Here is a 16755-nt window from a genome sequence, read left to right as displayed (position 1 = left end):
TGTTTACAGAAATAACTATTAACTAATCTGCATGGGTACTATTTATCTGAGTCTGTCTTTGCAAATATGAGACGGATAAGAGATAAGCAGACTAATTCAACCCTAGAGCAAAACATGTGCCCAAGATCTTTGAACAGCAGGAGGAATGATCCATCACCCTCAAATGCGTGCCACATCTGCATTGCCCTTGGGAGCCAATCTCTTGTCTCTTTCTCAGATTGCACCCTTGCTAGTGACTTTCTAAGAGGGAAGAATTTTCCTCCAAAACATCTGTGAAGGCTATTCCAGTAAGATCTGGGCTGCTGCTGTGCTTACCCTTAGGGTACCTGTTGGATACTGCAGTACACAAGCTACAGAGCTCCAGGTTTTTCTCCACTTTCTATGTGTCAAAAACATAAAGATTCTTGTTTGTAAACTTTCCCCTTCCACTCTCTCTCCATCCCCTATTTTTTTTTTTTCTGAATTATTATTACCTGGGGGAATTTTATTCTCTCCACCTCTTCATTCCGAAGACATGAAGAGATATTCCCCACTCTCTGGGACACTGAATTCAAAGTGCAAAGATTCTGCGTTCACTACCAGTCAGATTTTTTTTACAGTATCCTTCTCACTTCACTTGCTTGTACTCCCTGTTTAGAATTCGCAGAGTGTATAAGGTTGTCTCTTAAGAAATGCCATCTTTTGGACTCATGACACCCCTTCTTCAGGCCTTAAAAGCAGTCTGTGAGTTACTTAAGACTGGTCAATAAAGGCATTCATTCATTTGTGGCATCGTAAATAATGGATGCATGCTCAGACAGCCCCATCACAGCAACATAAGGGTAGAAGGACAGGAGAATACAGTATGATTCTGGCGACAGCATAGCTGAGTAGAAACTAACCTACAATTACTGAGCATTCACAACAAGCTCACAGATGGGAACAGCTCCCAGTTTTTGCAAGACCTCAGCACAAAGACAGAACAATGTGGAAGCTGCCTGCTGCTGGTACATCGTCATACCTGTACTTTTTCTGCACTCTTGCTGATTGCATCGTTGATGCTCTGTTGGCTTGGGCTTATCCACACACATAATGTCATCTTCTGTTTCATTAGTTTCTATATTCCTGCACTTCACGGTTCTTTGCTGAATGCCTCCTCCACAGGAAACAGTGCACTGAAAAAAAGTCATTTTAACACATATAAAATATTTCTAAGAGGGAGCTGTGTAACATACCAGTATTTGAGCTGTAATGAGACAGAAAGCTAAAACAACCATATGATCCAGAACTAAGGACAATACATTCTTCATGTACTGTATTCTCCACCTAGACACTTCTCTGTATGGCCACATTTGTCAGGATACAATGGAGAGAGAAACAGAACAAATTCAGCGTCTTGGAATGTACAACCAGGGTGAGAGGAGTATTTTCTACATAGGAAGATGACCTGAAATGGAAATGCTACAAAGAGGGTAGTAATCCAAATTAGTATTGCAAACTGACAAATTTTGTTTCCTGTGTATTTTTAATGAGCTGTTTTAAACATGAATAATCCCCATCAATTATAATGCTAGGTCTAGGAATGACTGAGCTTAAGATTTCAGAAAAGCTCAATGAGGAACTTTTTCTTTGGTGATGTTTACATTGTGGTTACCCTTTCTTTATAACAGTAAAACAACTACCAACTGCTTGTTCTGGAGACACACTGATGACCATAATAGAACATTCTGAGAACACGTTCCTCTGCTACTCTGAAAATTTACTTAATTCCTTATATACCCCACAGCTTATGCCAATTCCAATGAATTTTGAATTCACATTCTCTTCATATAAACAGTGCCCAGCAAGATAAACAGTTCAACAGATACAGGTAGTGCCAGCTAATGAAGTGCAAGAGGTGAAGATAGGCTCTTGAATTTTGCTGCCAATCACCCTATTTGCAACATAAACCTCTGTGTAGAAGACTTGTGTGAAACACAGAAAAAGATCTTGGTTACTCATGCAGCAAATTTAGATTCACATTAAAAACAGCTTTTTTTAAAGTAAATTATAATACATAGCATTAATAAATCTGTAAAATTTTGTTATTCAGCTACTTTTTTAATGCATTTCCCAACTTTTTCACTTTCCTGTTCATCAGAGTTGAAGCCATTACATCACACTATTATCTGAAGGCTTTCTGTCAGAAATAACCCTCATTAAATTTTCTGTGTTAAATGACTCTCCAGTATTTACTTATTTGTGGCTATGGCTTTTGGTGTTCTTTCACTGTTCAATTCTGCTGTGAGGAATACCTGTAATGTACAACATATTCATCAATTAGATTTCCAGAATCAAAAGTAGGGGGCAATTTGTCAAAATTAAAAACCTCTGTTTGTGTGGACAATTCCAATATGCCATAAAGTTGCTGTCAGGATATCATTCCCAGCTCACCTTTGCTCCCAGTTTTCAAACACAGGAACATTAAAGTGACTGAAAAGGCTCCGAAAGCACAGACAGATCAAACATCCTAGCTGTACTTGCCGGAAGGATTCAACTAGTCTTGTATCAGGGACTGTTATTAGCAACTCAGGTTTTCCTTTCCTCTAGAAAGAGAGCCTCCAGCAAGTGCTACAGGGTAGTTTAGCAATAGAAATCAATACGTATTAGTTTAAGGGTCAGTGTATTATTTTAGCAAAAGGAATTCATGTGTACTGGTTTTAAAATTTTCCAGTTTAGCTTTGCTTGGTATGTGAACAGTCTTGTTTTGCATGATCCCTGTTTCACTGCAACTCTGAAGCCCTAGCAGACCACTTTTTATCTACACAGTATGTACTGAGAGTGTCTTTGTATCCACCAGGTGAAAGGACTTCTTTGGTTTCATATGAATTGCTTGGAATTGCAGCGTATCAAGATAAAAGCTTGCTAGTTATTCCGTAACAAGCAATGGAAAGTTGCCAAATTGAGGAGAAACTACTGAAAGTCAGCCAAAGGTCACTGTGAAAAAGTCAAAGATGAAATGAAGGGGATGAAGTAGGCGGTCGTACAGCCACATTACACATGCCTGAAGGGACATTAGCATATATTAATGAGTTCTTACAAAATTATTAATACCCATGCTGTATCCAGGAAATGTACTGCAAATATATGTGTTAACTGCTTAAATGTAGAACGTGAATTCCAAGAGCATGCATTTGATTTGCCTAAATCAAGGTAGTTATTGTGAATAAAGAAATGCCTAATCTCTTGACACCTTTCTTGTCATCCTCTTGAAATTTTACCTCTTTATTAAACACAGCCATGTTTTGTTAATCAGTCTCTCTCAGTGGACATATCAAATGAGCAAGGGAAGAATATTAACCATAATTCATTCTTCATGAGAAAACTAAGAACAGCCAACCCCCAAACACCAGTCACTTGAAGGAACTGAGGTAGGCTGGTTCTGAAACGTCTGGTTCTGTTTTCAAGAGATCTTCCACCGTAAACCCAGATGTCCAGTTGCGGGGCCACAGAAATGATCCATGGAATGGAACAGCTCTCCTATGAGGACAGGCTGAAAGATCTGAGGCTGCTCAGCTTGGAGAAGAGAAGCTGGCCAGTATCTGAAGGGGAGCTACATAAGAGAAACTGACAGACTCTTTAGCACGGTCCGTGGTAACAGAACAAGGGGAAGTGGTTTCAGTCTTAAAGAGGGTAGATTTAGGCTAGATATAAGGAAAAAATATTTTAACAGTGAGGGCAGTGAGACACTGTAACAGGTTGCCTAGTGACATGATTGTCCCTGGAGACTTTCAAGATGAGTCTGGATAAAGATGTGGGTGTCTTGATCTAGTTGTGGTGTCCCAGTTCATTGCAGGGGGGCTGGACTAGATGGCCTACAGAGGACCCTTCAGACTCTAAGGATTCTATGATTTTATGAGAATTTATTCTTTCTAATGGCACTGACACACAAACACAAGTAGGTAATAAATTTTTTGTCTGATCCGTCTCCTCTTTTTCACCTTAACTGCTGTCTAATCTTTAAATAATATAATCAGTTTGAATATGACTAAATTTCACGGAATTACAGAATCAGAAAGGTTGAAAAGGACCTCTGGATATCATCTAGTCCACCCTCTGATAAAGTAGGTTCCATACAGGAAGGCATCCAGGCAGGTCTGGATTGAATATCTCCGAGAAGGAGATCCTGAGAAGGAACCTCCATGTGCAGCCTTCTCAGTGCACTGTCAAGAGGTTCTTCTTCATGTTTGTACGGGACTCCCTGTGTTCCAGTTCGTGCTCTTTGCCCTTTGATTTGGCCAAGCCATGGACATAAATACAACAAAGAAACTGAATCCTACCAAACCCCATATCTGGTTAATCCACTGAGTACAACATCACCTGTTATATGATGTAATGGCTTCTTTTTGTCCAGTCACAATTGCCTCCTTTTGGGCAGTAGATGTGTTGTTTTTGCTGGCTATCACCATATGTCCTTGAATACTAGCAAAAGAGGTGCACAAACCCATGTGGAGAGAGATAGGAATGAATGAGAACCAAGAAAAAGGCCATGAAGACTGCAGTGTTCTTTGGTTAGAAATGTGGATCCACCAGTAACAAGAAGCAAGTAACTGACCCACGTGATTTGGAAAGGTGCAGAGGCTAGCTTGCATGACACATCCTACAGTCCAGTTGTGAAGAGGAGCTCTGCACTGAGAAATTTATTTCATGTATGTTTGGAAATAGACAGGGAAAGAGTCAGGACTGGTCCAAAACACCTGGGAGAAAACTGTTCCTGACATGTATTAATGGAATTCATATAGGACAGAAGCAATACAGATTTGCTCATGCAACACCACCAGCAAGAGTAATTTCTCCAACAAAAATGAGACTGAGTCATGTGCCTGTAAGATTAAACTGCAATATTTATAGAAGAAAGTACATGTTCATGAGAAGCAACATCTCTTTTTTATGAGGCAGTTAGGGACATTAAAATTCACTCAGTGCAAACAATATATTAGGTACAGAATGGATATAAAAAGTGTCATGCAAAGACAGTTTTTTAAGCATTCTCGTGTCAATTCCTGTTATTACTTATCAACTGATTTTTACTCTGTTCTTTAAATCTGCAACAGAGCCTTCTTGAAATACTCAGATTTATAGCCTGATGTGAAATAAAGTGACAGGTATACTTTCAATAGTGTACTGCTACTCTCCTACAAGGATCTGCATCACTATGGACAGAGGATTAAAGCTGACATCCAATAAACTTTTTCCATCCAATTCTACTCAGTATCTTCAACATAAAGACAACTGCTGGAGTTGAACAATGTTTTTATAAGATATTTTAAGTAGCAAAATACCAGTTGGGAGCAATCATTTGGCTGCTATTATTATTAAGTCCTTGCTAACTGCTCTGACAAGACACAGGATGAAGTCTCCCACTCAATGCAAGTGGGTTTGGAAGGAAGCAAACTTTGAAAGCATCAAGTCCATACCACACAAATACGACATGTGGAGCTTTCTTCAGAGCTGCTTTTAGTAGGAGCAGACATTCAAATGTAATGAGACTACATGCTTAAACTGATACAAATATGTGCCTGGCTGCCTGTTAAAATTTGTTGGTACAGATTTATATTAAAAAAATGACATCAAAATCAGATTTTACTCATGTTTGACCTCAGCCTTGGTTTCTACAAAATTCCAGTCCCAAAAAGTGTAAAGGCAAACTCCACAATGATTGTAATGTTAAAATAGCAGCAAAAGGGAAATGTTTCAATGAATCCCATTTACTGATCCAGCAGGACAGCTAAAACAAATCCACTTAATTTTCCAGGCCATCTGCTTCTGTTTCAGGGTACAGTAATTTACAGCTCTAGCTGTGTATCACACGCAATCCTAGGAATGATTCTGAGAAATCTTAATAATGTCTGTGGTAATTTTTGCTCTAAGTACACAAAAACACAGCAGAACCTCTAAGTAGTAAAAGCTGTGTTGCTCTTTGTGCAGAAGTTTACTTAGCACTGCAAGATGGCAGCTAATTGCTCACTACCAAAGTTTAATTTGAAGACTGATACCTCATTCCAAGGTTCCATTCGCCACTGCAAGCAAGGCTCCGTATTACAACTAGCAGTGAGTTGTGGTTTATATCCAAGTAATTTGCAATGAAAAGGCCTGAGAAGTTGCTTCTCACGAACATCGATGCATTGAATATCTCGGGTCTTGAAACCTCCATTACAGTAGGCAGAGCACTGTAAACAAAAGCAGAAAGGGACATTTCAAAAGATGCCAACACATGAGCCCTTGCAGTCTCTCCAGTGACTGCTCCCAGGCCTCATGCAGCAGCATCAGCTTCTGACCCCATGCAAAGCCTCTTCTGTTGCTGAGGAAGAAATAAATCTGCTACTCCAAGGATAAGAACAAATACACATTTAATTATTCTGTCTTCATCTAGAATTAAAGCCAATTCTGCCTATGTCACTGGATAACCTCAGATCAGCTTTGATCTTTATGACCATGTTGCATTATAACAAATAATGCCATTCTCTTTTACATAAGTAATTATTTCTGAGTCAAACAAGGAAACTGAATACACTACTTCCCCTGGGAGCTGAAGGGTGGGTGGAAGAGAAATTCACGTTCTTGTTCACAGAAGGTTCTGGTCCTCTGCATAGAAACAATGGACAGAAGTCACTATGCAAGAAACTGAGTACACAGCCCCAGAACATGTGCAAATTGCAATTGGTATTAAACACGGACTGTAAGTTCTAGTCAGAAGCATTTTTCCTTCAGGGGCAGGGAAGAGTTAGATGTGAGAGATGGAACATAGATTTACAACACCAGCAGTGGATTGCAGCCATCTTGCTTGGATAAGCTGCCTTAAAATATTTCGAACAAGAAATGAGAAAAACAATTTTCACTTGCAAAAGCAAATAACAACAACAACAAAAAAATCAATTTAATATGTCAAATTGTGGTTATGTCTGTATAGCTCAACTGCTGAAAAATAAGGATGCTGTTTCAACAGAAATCTACTAAGAAAGGTCATTTATCTCAAACTTTCCTCTATATTTGCGCTCTAAAACATTTGTTTCCCACATTCTGTCATTAAATCTGATTTAATGCTATTTTCTGAGACAAAACTGTCATCTACTTGTTGCAAGAACAACAACATTTATGAAGAAAAAGTGAAGGTGAAATACACCTTGCTTGAAGTAGGACCACATTATGTCCATGCACCACTTAAAATCAATTTTGAAGATTTAAGTGTGGTCATGTAAGCCCTTGCCTGGGTTTTATACATAGACACATATTTCATGTACAAATCACTTTTATGTCAACAAAATCAATAACGTAACACAGGTTTTGTAATCTTTTCTGCAGACCCTTCTCTGTACAAATCTGCCTTCTAGTCCAATGGCACCAGTGCTGTCTGCAAATACAATAAGAGACTAAAAAAGCTTGAGAGACATATCTCATATTTTCCTACATGAAACCAGCATTATTTCAACAAAATTTTGTAATTTATTTTCCCTCTCCCAAGTCTTGAAAAATAACCTACTGTTTGATGCTCCAGTCTTAAACAGTGTGAAGGCAAAACATAAACTTCTAGAAGTCCTTCCATCACACATCTTAAAATGTGCACAATTATTTGGGTTCTACTTATCACCTTGGACATGTCTTTGACTATTGACCAGGGCTGTGTATGTAACTTTGACTACATAAGACTCTAGCCCTAACAGGCACTCTCCTCGGTATATTTTTCTCTTGTTCTTGTAACGTAGAAATTATAAGTTAAATGAATGGGGAATAGACTGTGTCATATGAGAGAGGAATACATACCAGCTAAGGTGAGTAGAAGTGTGAGAACTCCCTCTCCTGAATTCTCATCTTCTTAGTAAAACTAGAATATAACACTGGGGACAGAGGCCAAAAAAGTACTTGAAAATATGTACAGTTTTGCCCATGTCAATCCACATAACATGGATACTGAGTCCTGCTTTAGATTTAGGTGCAAGATTTAATGAGCATGACCCTAGAACAGGAAGAACAAAATTTGCAGCGGTTGTGTTTCCACAAATAACTTAGTTAGGAAATTAGCACTGAATGGTCAACTGGGAATTATGTATGCATTCACTGAATAAATACTTACTTTAAAAATGAAGTATTTAGAAATCTCTAGTCTTTGAAGTTAACAAGCTTACTGTTCACACGCAGCTCTCTGAATGAAGTTACCTTGCTCCAATTTCCTGTTTTCCAGCTAGCACATGGGCGGAGATAACATTTTCTGGCATGATCAGGCTTTTTTGTGCGCTGACAGTGAGATACATTCTTGCTGCTGCACTCCACGTGTCTCCAGAAAGCCCCCATTCCACAGGTGGTGGAGCACTGGCCAAAGTGAGAGGAAAGACAAAGGGGCAAACTCAAGGTCAGTAAATCATTCTGGAAACAATTTGTGTGCCTAAACAAACAAATCTAGAGCAATTTTAGCTGACCTAATTTGAGATGTTTGTACAGGTGCTCAAAAGAAGACTTAACATTTACCTTAGACTTAAAATTTACCTAATTCTTAGTTAAAAATACTTTGCAATTTTTATATTAGGAAAATACAAATTCTGATTTATACCACTCACTGCTTTTCTCTGGCAAACTTCTGCTTTCTAAGACTTCATAAATCTGTAGCAGCTGTTCCATTGTTTCCTTTTCTGATCTTTGGGGATCTAAGACAAATTATCATTGCATCAAATCTCCATCCCTTCTATTTCTCTAATCCTATGCAAATGAGATATTCAGTAAATTGAGTACATTATGCTGAAAATTTGAAATAAATTGCATTAGATTCTTGGGAAAACTGCACAGGAAAATTATTTTTAATAATTCAAAGTGGCTACATGCTTCCAAAAATCTGTGAGGGTTTCAGTACTCGAGGTATGGAAACATTGATCGTGCCAGCCAGGCTCCCAAGATTGCATACTCTTCACCAAAAAGCCACTGTGTCCTGAAGCAGGAAAAGGTAAAAAGTAACTGGGAATCCTCTTTCACCTTCTTCTCCCTTAAAATGTGAGAGATAGTGAACCATATGCAGAGTCAAATTCAACGGATGCCAGTCAGTCTATAGTTGGCATAAGAAGCACCACTGATCTTGGACTGAGACAGAAAAATAACAATGAGAACGACTTCTACTGTGTGTTTTACAGTAAATTTACTGGTATGAACATATCCAAGGAGCAAACAAGCACCAGAAAACTGGTAATTACTATGAGAATTGTCATCTACACTGCAGTAGCAGTAGAAAGAGAGCACAGCAAATGAGCAATACATGAAGGTATGGTAACACTGAAATATCAAGGCCTTAAAGAGAAGGCATCAAAAAACGGGCACAAAGTTCTACTAAGGACAAGTAAACAGAACAGGAATACACAAGAAGTCAGAATATTGAACTGAAAATGAAATGAAAATAAGGAACAATAAGAAAAGTTTCCATCAAGTTGTATGGGGAAAATACAAGCCCTTTATCCCATGTGAAGTGTAATAGCTGACATTCACAGCATTGAAAGAGATCTCTGGAGGTGCTCTTAATCAAGCCACCCACTCAATCAGGACCACATAAAGCTTATTGCCCAGGTCCATAGCAAGATGGAAAAAGTTAAATGCATATGGCTCCATGCAAAGGTAATTTTAACTAGAAGACATCATCTGCATCAGAACAGCAGAAGCTTTCTAAAACACTGAAAAATAGTAAACTGAGATGTGCTGAGTACCTCATTTTAATTTCATCTGCTCCACAAAATTGAATGCATTGACCTTCTCACCTCAATATTCATTCAAATATTCGCAAATATTCTCTGAACTGTTGAGAATTATTTTTTAAAAATTGTGAAGGACTGGGAGGGCTCCAGAGTATTATAGAAGAACATTTTTCAAATTATTTTTGAGAAAACAAAAAGACAGATCTGTGGACTGAAGAACACACAGCCTAACTTCTTTTCACAAGATACAAAAGAAAAGTATTAACCAATCAAGACCAAAATGGCATACAGTGATGAAGATGATAAAGCAATAATGCAGTGAACATGGAGCTATCAAGAACAATTGGGGAATCTGGTTTAAAGGTAAAAGAGCCAGTCAACATAACAGGTTTTTGATATGATTGTTTTTTAGCCAATGTTGGATATATCATTTAAGAGACATTATTACAAGATTGGTGCACAGCTAACTGAAAAACTCTGATAAAGTGGTCCTCAACAATAATTTTAAGGCAAAAAGGAAAGACATTTCAAATATGGCCTTGAAAGGCTCTGTCCAATGCCCAAATCTTTTCAGTATTTTCATTAACTAACTGAATGATTAATGATAGCATGCACTTATAAAAACTGCAGATGACACTTAGTTGGGAGAATTGTCAGGAACATAGGAAGATCCAATTTGAGTTCAAAAACATTGTGTTGAGCTGAAAAATTGTAAGGAGTGAGTAAACTGAAATTCAAAAGTTGTTAGGGCATAAATTCACACATTAAACAAAACACAACATCTGCTGAAAAACAGGCGTATCGAGGAATCCTAGGTTTGCAATGGACAACCAATCAAATGAATTGAAGTGAGATGGTTACAGAAAAAGGTAAATTTAATCCCAACACTCACGGAGAGCGTCATATATAACACTATAATAATTATTTGATTTTATTTGCCAGGTGTCAGCTGGGGCCATAATGAACACCACTGTTGAAGAAATATATGGTGAAACTGAAGCAAGTTGAGAGAACATCAAAACAAAATCACCACATGCTTAGAAAATATAAGCAAAGTATGAAAAGAACAGAATTGATTTGTTTAGAAAACAGACCTCCAAACCGTTGTTAAAAAGGCAGTGACCTCTGATAGCCACTGCATATTAAAAAAATCTTCATTTTCAGTAGAGAAAATTTAAGTAAAGTGTAAAGATGATCTCAAGAGGTCCCTTCCAACCTCCAAGAGTCTGAAATTCTGTGAATCATCAACATGACAGAGGAGAAGACTGACTCATAGGATTCATCAACAGGATCTTCCTGTTCTATTACTCCACTCCTGTGCTCTTACTCCACTGCTAAGGGACACACTAACTCATCTCATGCTAATCTTTTTAGGCATAAATTTCTACACTATCATGAATATGCAGAATTCCATGTGGGCCAGAGAGCAAACATAGTTTTTAATAGCCTTCTCCATTATCAGTGAGACACAGTGGCAGATCACAGGAAAAGTCAGTCACACAACTTTTATTTTGCCTCAGTCTTTACCAGCAAGTCCTCTAGCCATACTGCCCAAGTCACAGAATCCAGAGGCAGGGACTGGGAAAATGAAGAACAGCCCACTGTAAAAGAGGATGAACAGTGAGATCTTCTAAGGCATACATGTACGATCCACTAGTTTTATGTTTTTGTTACCTTCTCTTTTTTTTCGAAAGATGTTATTTATATACATTAACTGTACTGTATATTTTATATCCCTCTTCACTCAACATGACACAGCAAGAAAAAAGAACCCATTAAGAACCCAAATGCACTTAAGTCCAAGGAAAATCCTGATGAGATGCATCTTGGAATCATGAGGGAATTCGCATATTAAGTTACCAAGTCACTATCCATCATAGTTGAGTGATATTGCACTGACTGGAAAAGGGGAAGCATAACACTCATTTTTAAAAATGGTAAAAGGAAGACCTGGAAAATGACAGGTCAGTCTGTTTCATGTCTGTTCTGGGAAGGTCATGGAATAGATCCTCCTAGGAACCATGCTAAAGCACATAGAAAACAGTAGTATGAAAGACTGTAATCACTTTTGAGAAGCCATAGAAAATGTAACTATTTATATTGCTTCTTCACAGAAAATGTAAATTACTCAAGTATTCTAACCCTTCAGTAATGATCAGAAATATCCTCTGGGAAGCTCTGTCTCAATCTGATCTGTTTAGCATGCAAAAGAGTTACACTCACAAAGTTGTTCTTTTAAAAGCTTTTGTGTGTAAAAAGCTAAGACCTGGGACAAGTTGACTTTTCAGAACAAATCTGAACCTTTGAGTTGTGTCACACCTCAGAAATTTCCAACTCCCTGTGAACTGCACTTGTTTCATTTACTCGGACAGGATGACAGAGCTTTCCTAAGTATTACAGGATGTTAAAACTTGTTTCAATCCAACCTCCTTCAAGCATAGCCATTAATGCCAATAAAAACTGTTCCTTTCTCTGTTCAAGTAAGACATGGTTAAACACTGCAATTATCTGCTACTGTATCCAAATATACTGTAATAACCACAACCACAGGCCCGATAATTTTAACATCTGTGAGAACCAGACAAAACGCTTCCTGTTTACTACTGCTACAACCTAGTTCCAGTATATAATCACCCATACTCCAAAGAACTGTGAAACATCTCTCCATGAATATACCAGTTTAACTTTGAACTAACATTCTCATCTTAACTTTGTACATTGAAACTGGTTTTACCAGGCCAAATGCTGCTCTGAGTTAGGAGGTATTTGCTTAATGGTGAATACAAATACTGATAGGGGTATGAGATAGAAATGCACCACATTAATCTGTTAATAGCCAACTAAAGATATATTTACTAATCATTATATTCCTGTGCTTTATTTAGAAACAAAGCCAACTTAATACATAACAAGGGTAATATAGGTAAGTTAGGAAATACAATTTAGTGAGAATTATACATAAGTAGAAGTTATAATACAGTAGCTCATGTATAGCTACCTTGAATTATGTAATTATTTAGAAGTGCAAGCACATTCTTTTGGTGCCTCCAAATGAGACTAACACTAACAGCCTATCTTTCTGCAGGTGCCCTAAAAACAGCTCTTGAGTTCTCAAGGTCATAGTCAAACCTAAATGTCATGTTTCTGGAAGAGCTACGCAGAGCTTTGCAGAATCCAAACAGACAAATGCTTTTTACTTTTTACATGTTTTACTTAAGCATTCTAATATTAGATATCCTAAGTTCTGTTATCTGTTCTTAGGTATAAAAAGTCTTTAATTTGACGTGATACTAACGTCAGATAATAACTTATTTCTCCAGCAGTGGTTCAGAGAGCTAACGCACTCTTCACTGTTTTTGAACCAAAAGTAACATACCTCACTCCAGTTCCCTACTATCCAGTAGGCATCATCAGGCAAACTGTTGGATGTAATCAGGTGGCTGCTTTCTGTGACATTCACCAAAATCCCCTCAGATGTTGCCGTGTGGTTCTTGAGTGCATGCTCCTTTGATAACAATTGTGTACTGGAGGTCACATTGTGGAGATTTATTTGTGCTCTGCTGTCAGCTTGTGGTCTCAATACATTATCAAACATAGTGGGCACTACTGTAACAGATGCTTCTTGGGTAGTTACTTCTCTGGCAGGCACATCCACTTGCAGACTGATAGAGCCTGCTGTTGTTGGAAATGCCAATCCTTGTGTTGCTCTGCTATCAGGAAGGGGTGTAGAAGGTTCTTGGGGATGAAATGAGCAGGGGAGATGAGAAGTCACATCCCCATTTTGAAGGACGTGAGAGTTGGTACCTAGCATTGTGCTGCTGGTTTTGATTTCCAGACTGTGCTCTGTGCTGTAAAGGCAATCAATTGGTTTCTCACTGCCTTCTGTTGAACCATCAACATCATCTGATTCTTCAGTTAAGTAATCATAGCTGGAAGTTACTTCTGGACTACTCGTAAAAGAACTGACAGGAGTGTCCTCACTTCTTCGCAATTCATCCTCTACAGTAGAAATTGTCTCAGAAACCTTTCCAGCATGCTTTATAATTTCAGTACTTAAGCTGTTAGGAAAAGGCCACAAAGTAGTATTTTGATGAAAAGTATTTTCAGTAGAAAAAATAGGATAACTGTAAACATCACTTGATCCAGCAAAATTATTTTGTAATGTTATGTTGGCTGTTTCTTCTCTTTGTGGGATTTTACCCAAACCAGAGGATGTAGGCAAGGGAGTTACAGTTTCAGGCTTGGGAATTCTTGTGGTTGTATGGGACCCTGGGCGTGGTCCAGGTATGGCTGTTCTGCGAGGTGGACTCCACTTGGGATCAGTAGTTTTTCGGATTATAATCTTTCCTCTTCTAGGTGCCAGTGGGGGTATCAGGAGTCTTCTAGCAGAAGGACATTGCTGGAGACCACACAGGGCCTTAGAGTTTGGTCTTTTGGAACTGTCACATGGCTCATGATTATTTTTGGCACAGGTGACACTGCGAGTTCTTATCCCACCACCACAAGAAACTGTGCACTGCAAAAGAAGTAGAATTGATGTAATTCTTCATTCTGCTTCACATGTCAATAAAAATAAGTGTCAAAGCAAACCAGTGTTAATAAAGAAGAATCATTATAAATAATGAAGAACCTTTTTTTTTCCTAAGGAACAAGCATCCCATTCTAGCGATCTTTCTTTTCATCATGGAGCATTTTCAAAGTTCTTAGAAGAGAAAATGTCAACTTGAGTAAAAATCAGTGATAAAAAACTACATGATAAAAACAAAATATGGAAGTATTATGCTAGAATCTGATTTCTGCAGTAAAACAATCACAAAAATGGTTTAGCCAATATCCTTACAATTGAAAGTATAAAAAACAGACTCAAAAATCTGTCATTAGAAGTATATATATCTAGCTTACTGTTGGCTGTTCACAGTGCCACAAACTTGCTGTGATGATTTGCACAGCTCAGAGATCCTTGACAACTTTATGACATGGATATTTCATTCAGTTTTAGTGCACTTGCTGACAGGGCTGCAAGAATTTCCTTTCTAAATGATGGACTACTAACCTATGTGGCTTTTATTTAAAATGGGAGTACTGTCATGTACAAAGAACACTAGAAGATAAGGATACCCAGTTTATCCTTTAATGTTTTATCCTCAGCCCCATCTTTACAGTGAGTTTAGCAGGTTTTGAAGGCATAAGGTTGACTTGTTTGCTGGAGATGCTATCTATCACTTAGAGGACATCATCTCCTTAAGATGCGAGGGAACAGTACCAACTCATTTAGCTAGTTTAAAACAGATGCTCAACACAGACTTGCAAACACTCCTATTACCAGCACTTAAAAATCCTTGTGACAAACAACCCTGATCATGGTAAAAAAGTAGAATACATGTGACTTGGTGCTACTAGTGCTTGCTGCTCTGCCAACACCTGTAAAAAAACATCAGCTCTGCAGCACCAGGACAGGAATTTTAGCACAGTAACCTCAGAGCAAGAAGGCTCATTAGTTATTCTGTCCGTCCTCACTGCATTTCTAACAGAACAGTGTATCTACTGTACTCAGAGCTATGAAAGTTTATATCAGCTGCAATTTGACCTCTGAAGTTACTGACATTGGTAGTAATGTGCTTTGCTTACTGAGGAAGACAGTAACTGCTGGCATTTCGTTGCTGCTTCCACAGAAATACAACACAATTTGTCAGGCTGATTTAGATTAGCATTTGTGAGAATTAGAAGGAACATCAAATCTCACTAAATTCTAGGGGCAAAGTTATCTCTCCCAGAATTAGCTTTGCAACCTTCAGCTTTAGATTATAGACATAGTAAACAAGAGATTTCAGAATATTTATAGTACTTTATCTTCATTATTTTCAGTTTTTAATATATAGAATGATACTTTAACAACTAGATAAATTCAAAGAAAAAACAAGTTCTGCCTGTGTGAAATCTCTCTCACACATTTATCATCAAAAGATTTTTTCCAGTGACTAATGTCTGGACAATGCTGCTGTTTCTGGAGAAGAAATAATCTGACCTATGCTCTCACTCCAACTTATTGAGGTGAAGAAATTATTATTTTTGCTAGAAACTTGCAAATAAATACCAATGACAAGTAAGTGACTGCTGTATTCTATAGCAGCATGCTATTTTTTACAAATAAATTGCTATTCTGTATAAGTTGGCTATGTACCCACAAGACTGATTTTTCCACAGGTAGTTAAGAACTGTTGGCTACCCAATTTACAAAACAATCAGCATCTAGTGCTTGTGAGCAGTAAAAATTGAATTAATACTGCCACAAAATTCAATTGGTTCATTATCTGAATTACTATCAAGCTGGTAAGTGAGCTCTTAAAAAAAGAAAGAAAGAAAAACATCTAGGAAAATTGAGAGAAAGAAAGAAGTTTAAAAAAGAAGTCTTGAAAGCTTTGAAAAATTCAGTAATTTCCAATTTTTTAGATACATAAAATTGAAAAGATTTGTTGAGCATGTATTTTTTATTTTGTATTATCAGATGCAATTTATCTCAGCTTATGTGACAAAACTGCCCATTTGTGAGGTGGGCTATAAGCAAGTTTCACTACAACAGAATTGATTAAAGTAAAGCAATTTAAAAATTTCATACGACTCAAAACCTACTTCTTCTCCCCCAAAGAAATGTATGTGTGCATTTTTAGTTTTCATGTAGAAACAGACTGCTCAACATCCTGGGAACCCACAACTCACTTCAACTTCAGTGGAAAGCAGAGGTGTGAAGCACCTGCAGATACCAGTGCTACAGACTGAAGAATGCTAAGAAGCATGAGATCCTTGCACAGATTAATTATGAAAAAGCACAACAAATGTGTACTCTATTAATAGTAACATATGTTGCAGGATAAGTTCTAGTATATTTAAACAAGAATGTTTAACTATATTGCAGTTATTAATTTGATGATCTCATATTCTGCAGGTCATCACCTGCCAATGAAATAACTGCACAATACTGAATTATCACTTGAGGTATGCAAAAATATTCTACTGTTTATAAGGCCTTTAGATTCATGCTAGAAGTTAAATAGCTATCATGCTGCTGTGA

At 37.7% G+C, this 16755-nt stretch overlaps 2 protein-coding genes across 2 annotated transcripts in view; both read right to left on the bottom strand.

The window, feature by feature from the left end:
- NPR3 (natriuretic peptide receptor 3) overlaps nt 1-16755 on the bottom strand; it is a 466739-nt gene that overhangs the window by 93526 nt on the left and 356458 nt on the right. The gene's annotated exons all lie outside the window — the stretch shown is intronic.
- Nucleotides 1-16755, bottom strand: part of ADAMTS12 (ADAM metallopeptidase with thrombospondin type 1 motif 12) — a 166011-nt gene that overhangs the window by 2690 nt on the left and 146566 nt on the right. The window contains exons 19-22 of the mRNA XM_065740124.1: nt 13063-14202; nt 8173-8325; nt 6015-6188; nt 1001-1154 (exon numbers count right to left, since the gene is read on the bottom strand). Coding sequence (XP_065596196.1) covers nt 1001-1154; nt 6015-6188; nt 8173-8325; nt 13063-14202 — 1621 coding nt within the window. The remainder of the gene's footprint in view (nt 1-1000; nt 1155-6014; nt 6189-8172; nt 8326-13062; nt 14203-16755) is intronic.

Source organism: Cyrtonyx montezumae, unplaced genomic scaffold (genome assembly GCF_038088225.1).
Source record: "Cyrtonyx montezumae isolate F1298 unplaced genomic scaffold, pur_monq_1.0 scaffold_25, whole genome shotgun sequence".
Taxonomy (NCBI): Eukaryota; Metazoa; Chordata; class Aves; order Galliformes; family Odontophoridae; genus Cyrtonyx; species Cyrtonyx montezumae.
Note: the sequence above shows the minus strand (reverse complement) of the source record. Positions and strands in the feature narration are given on the sequence as shown.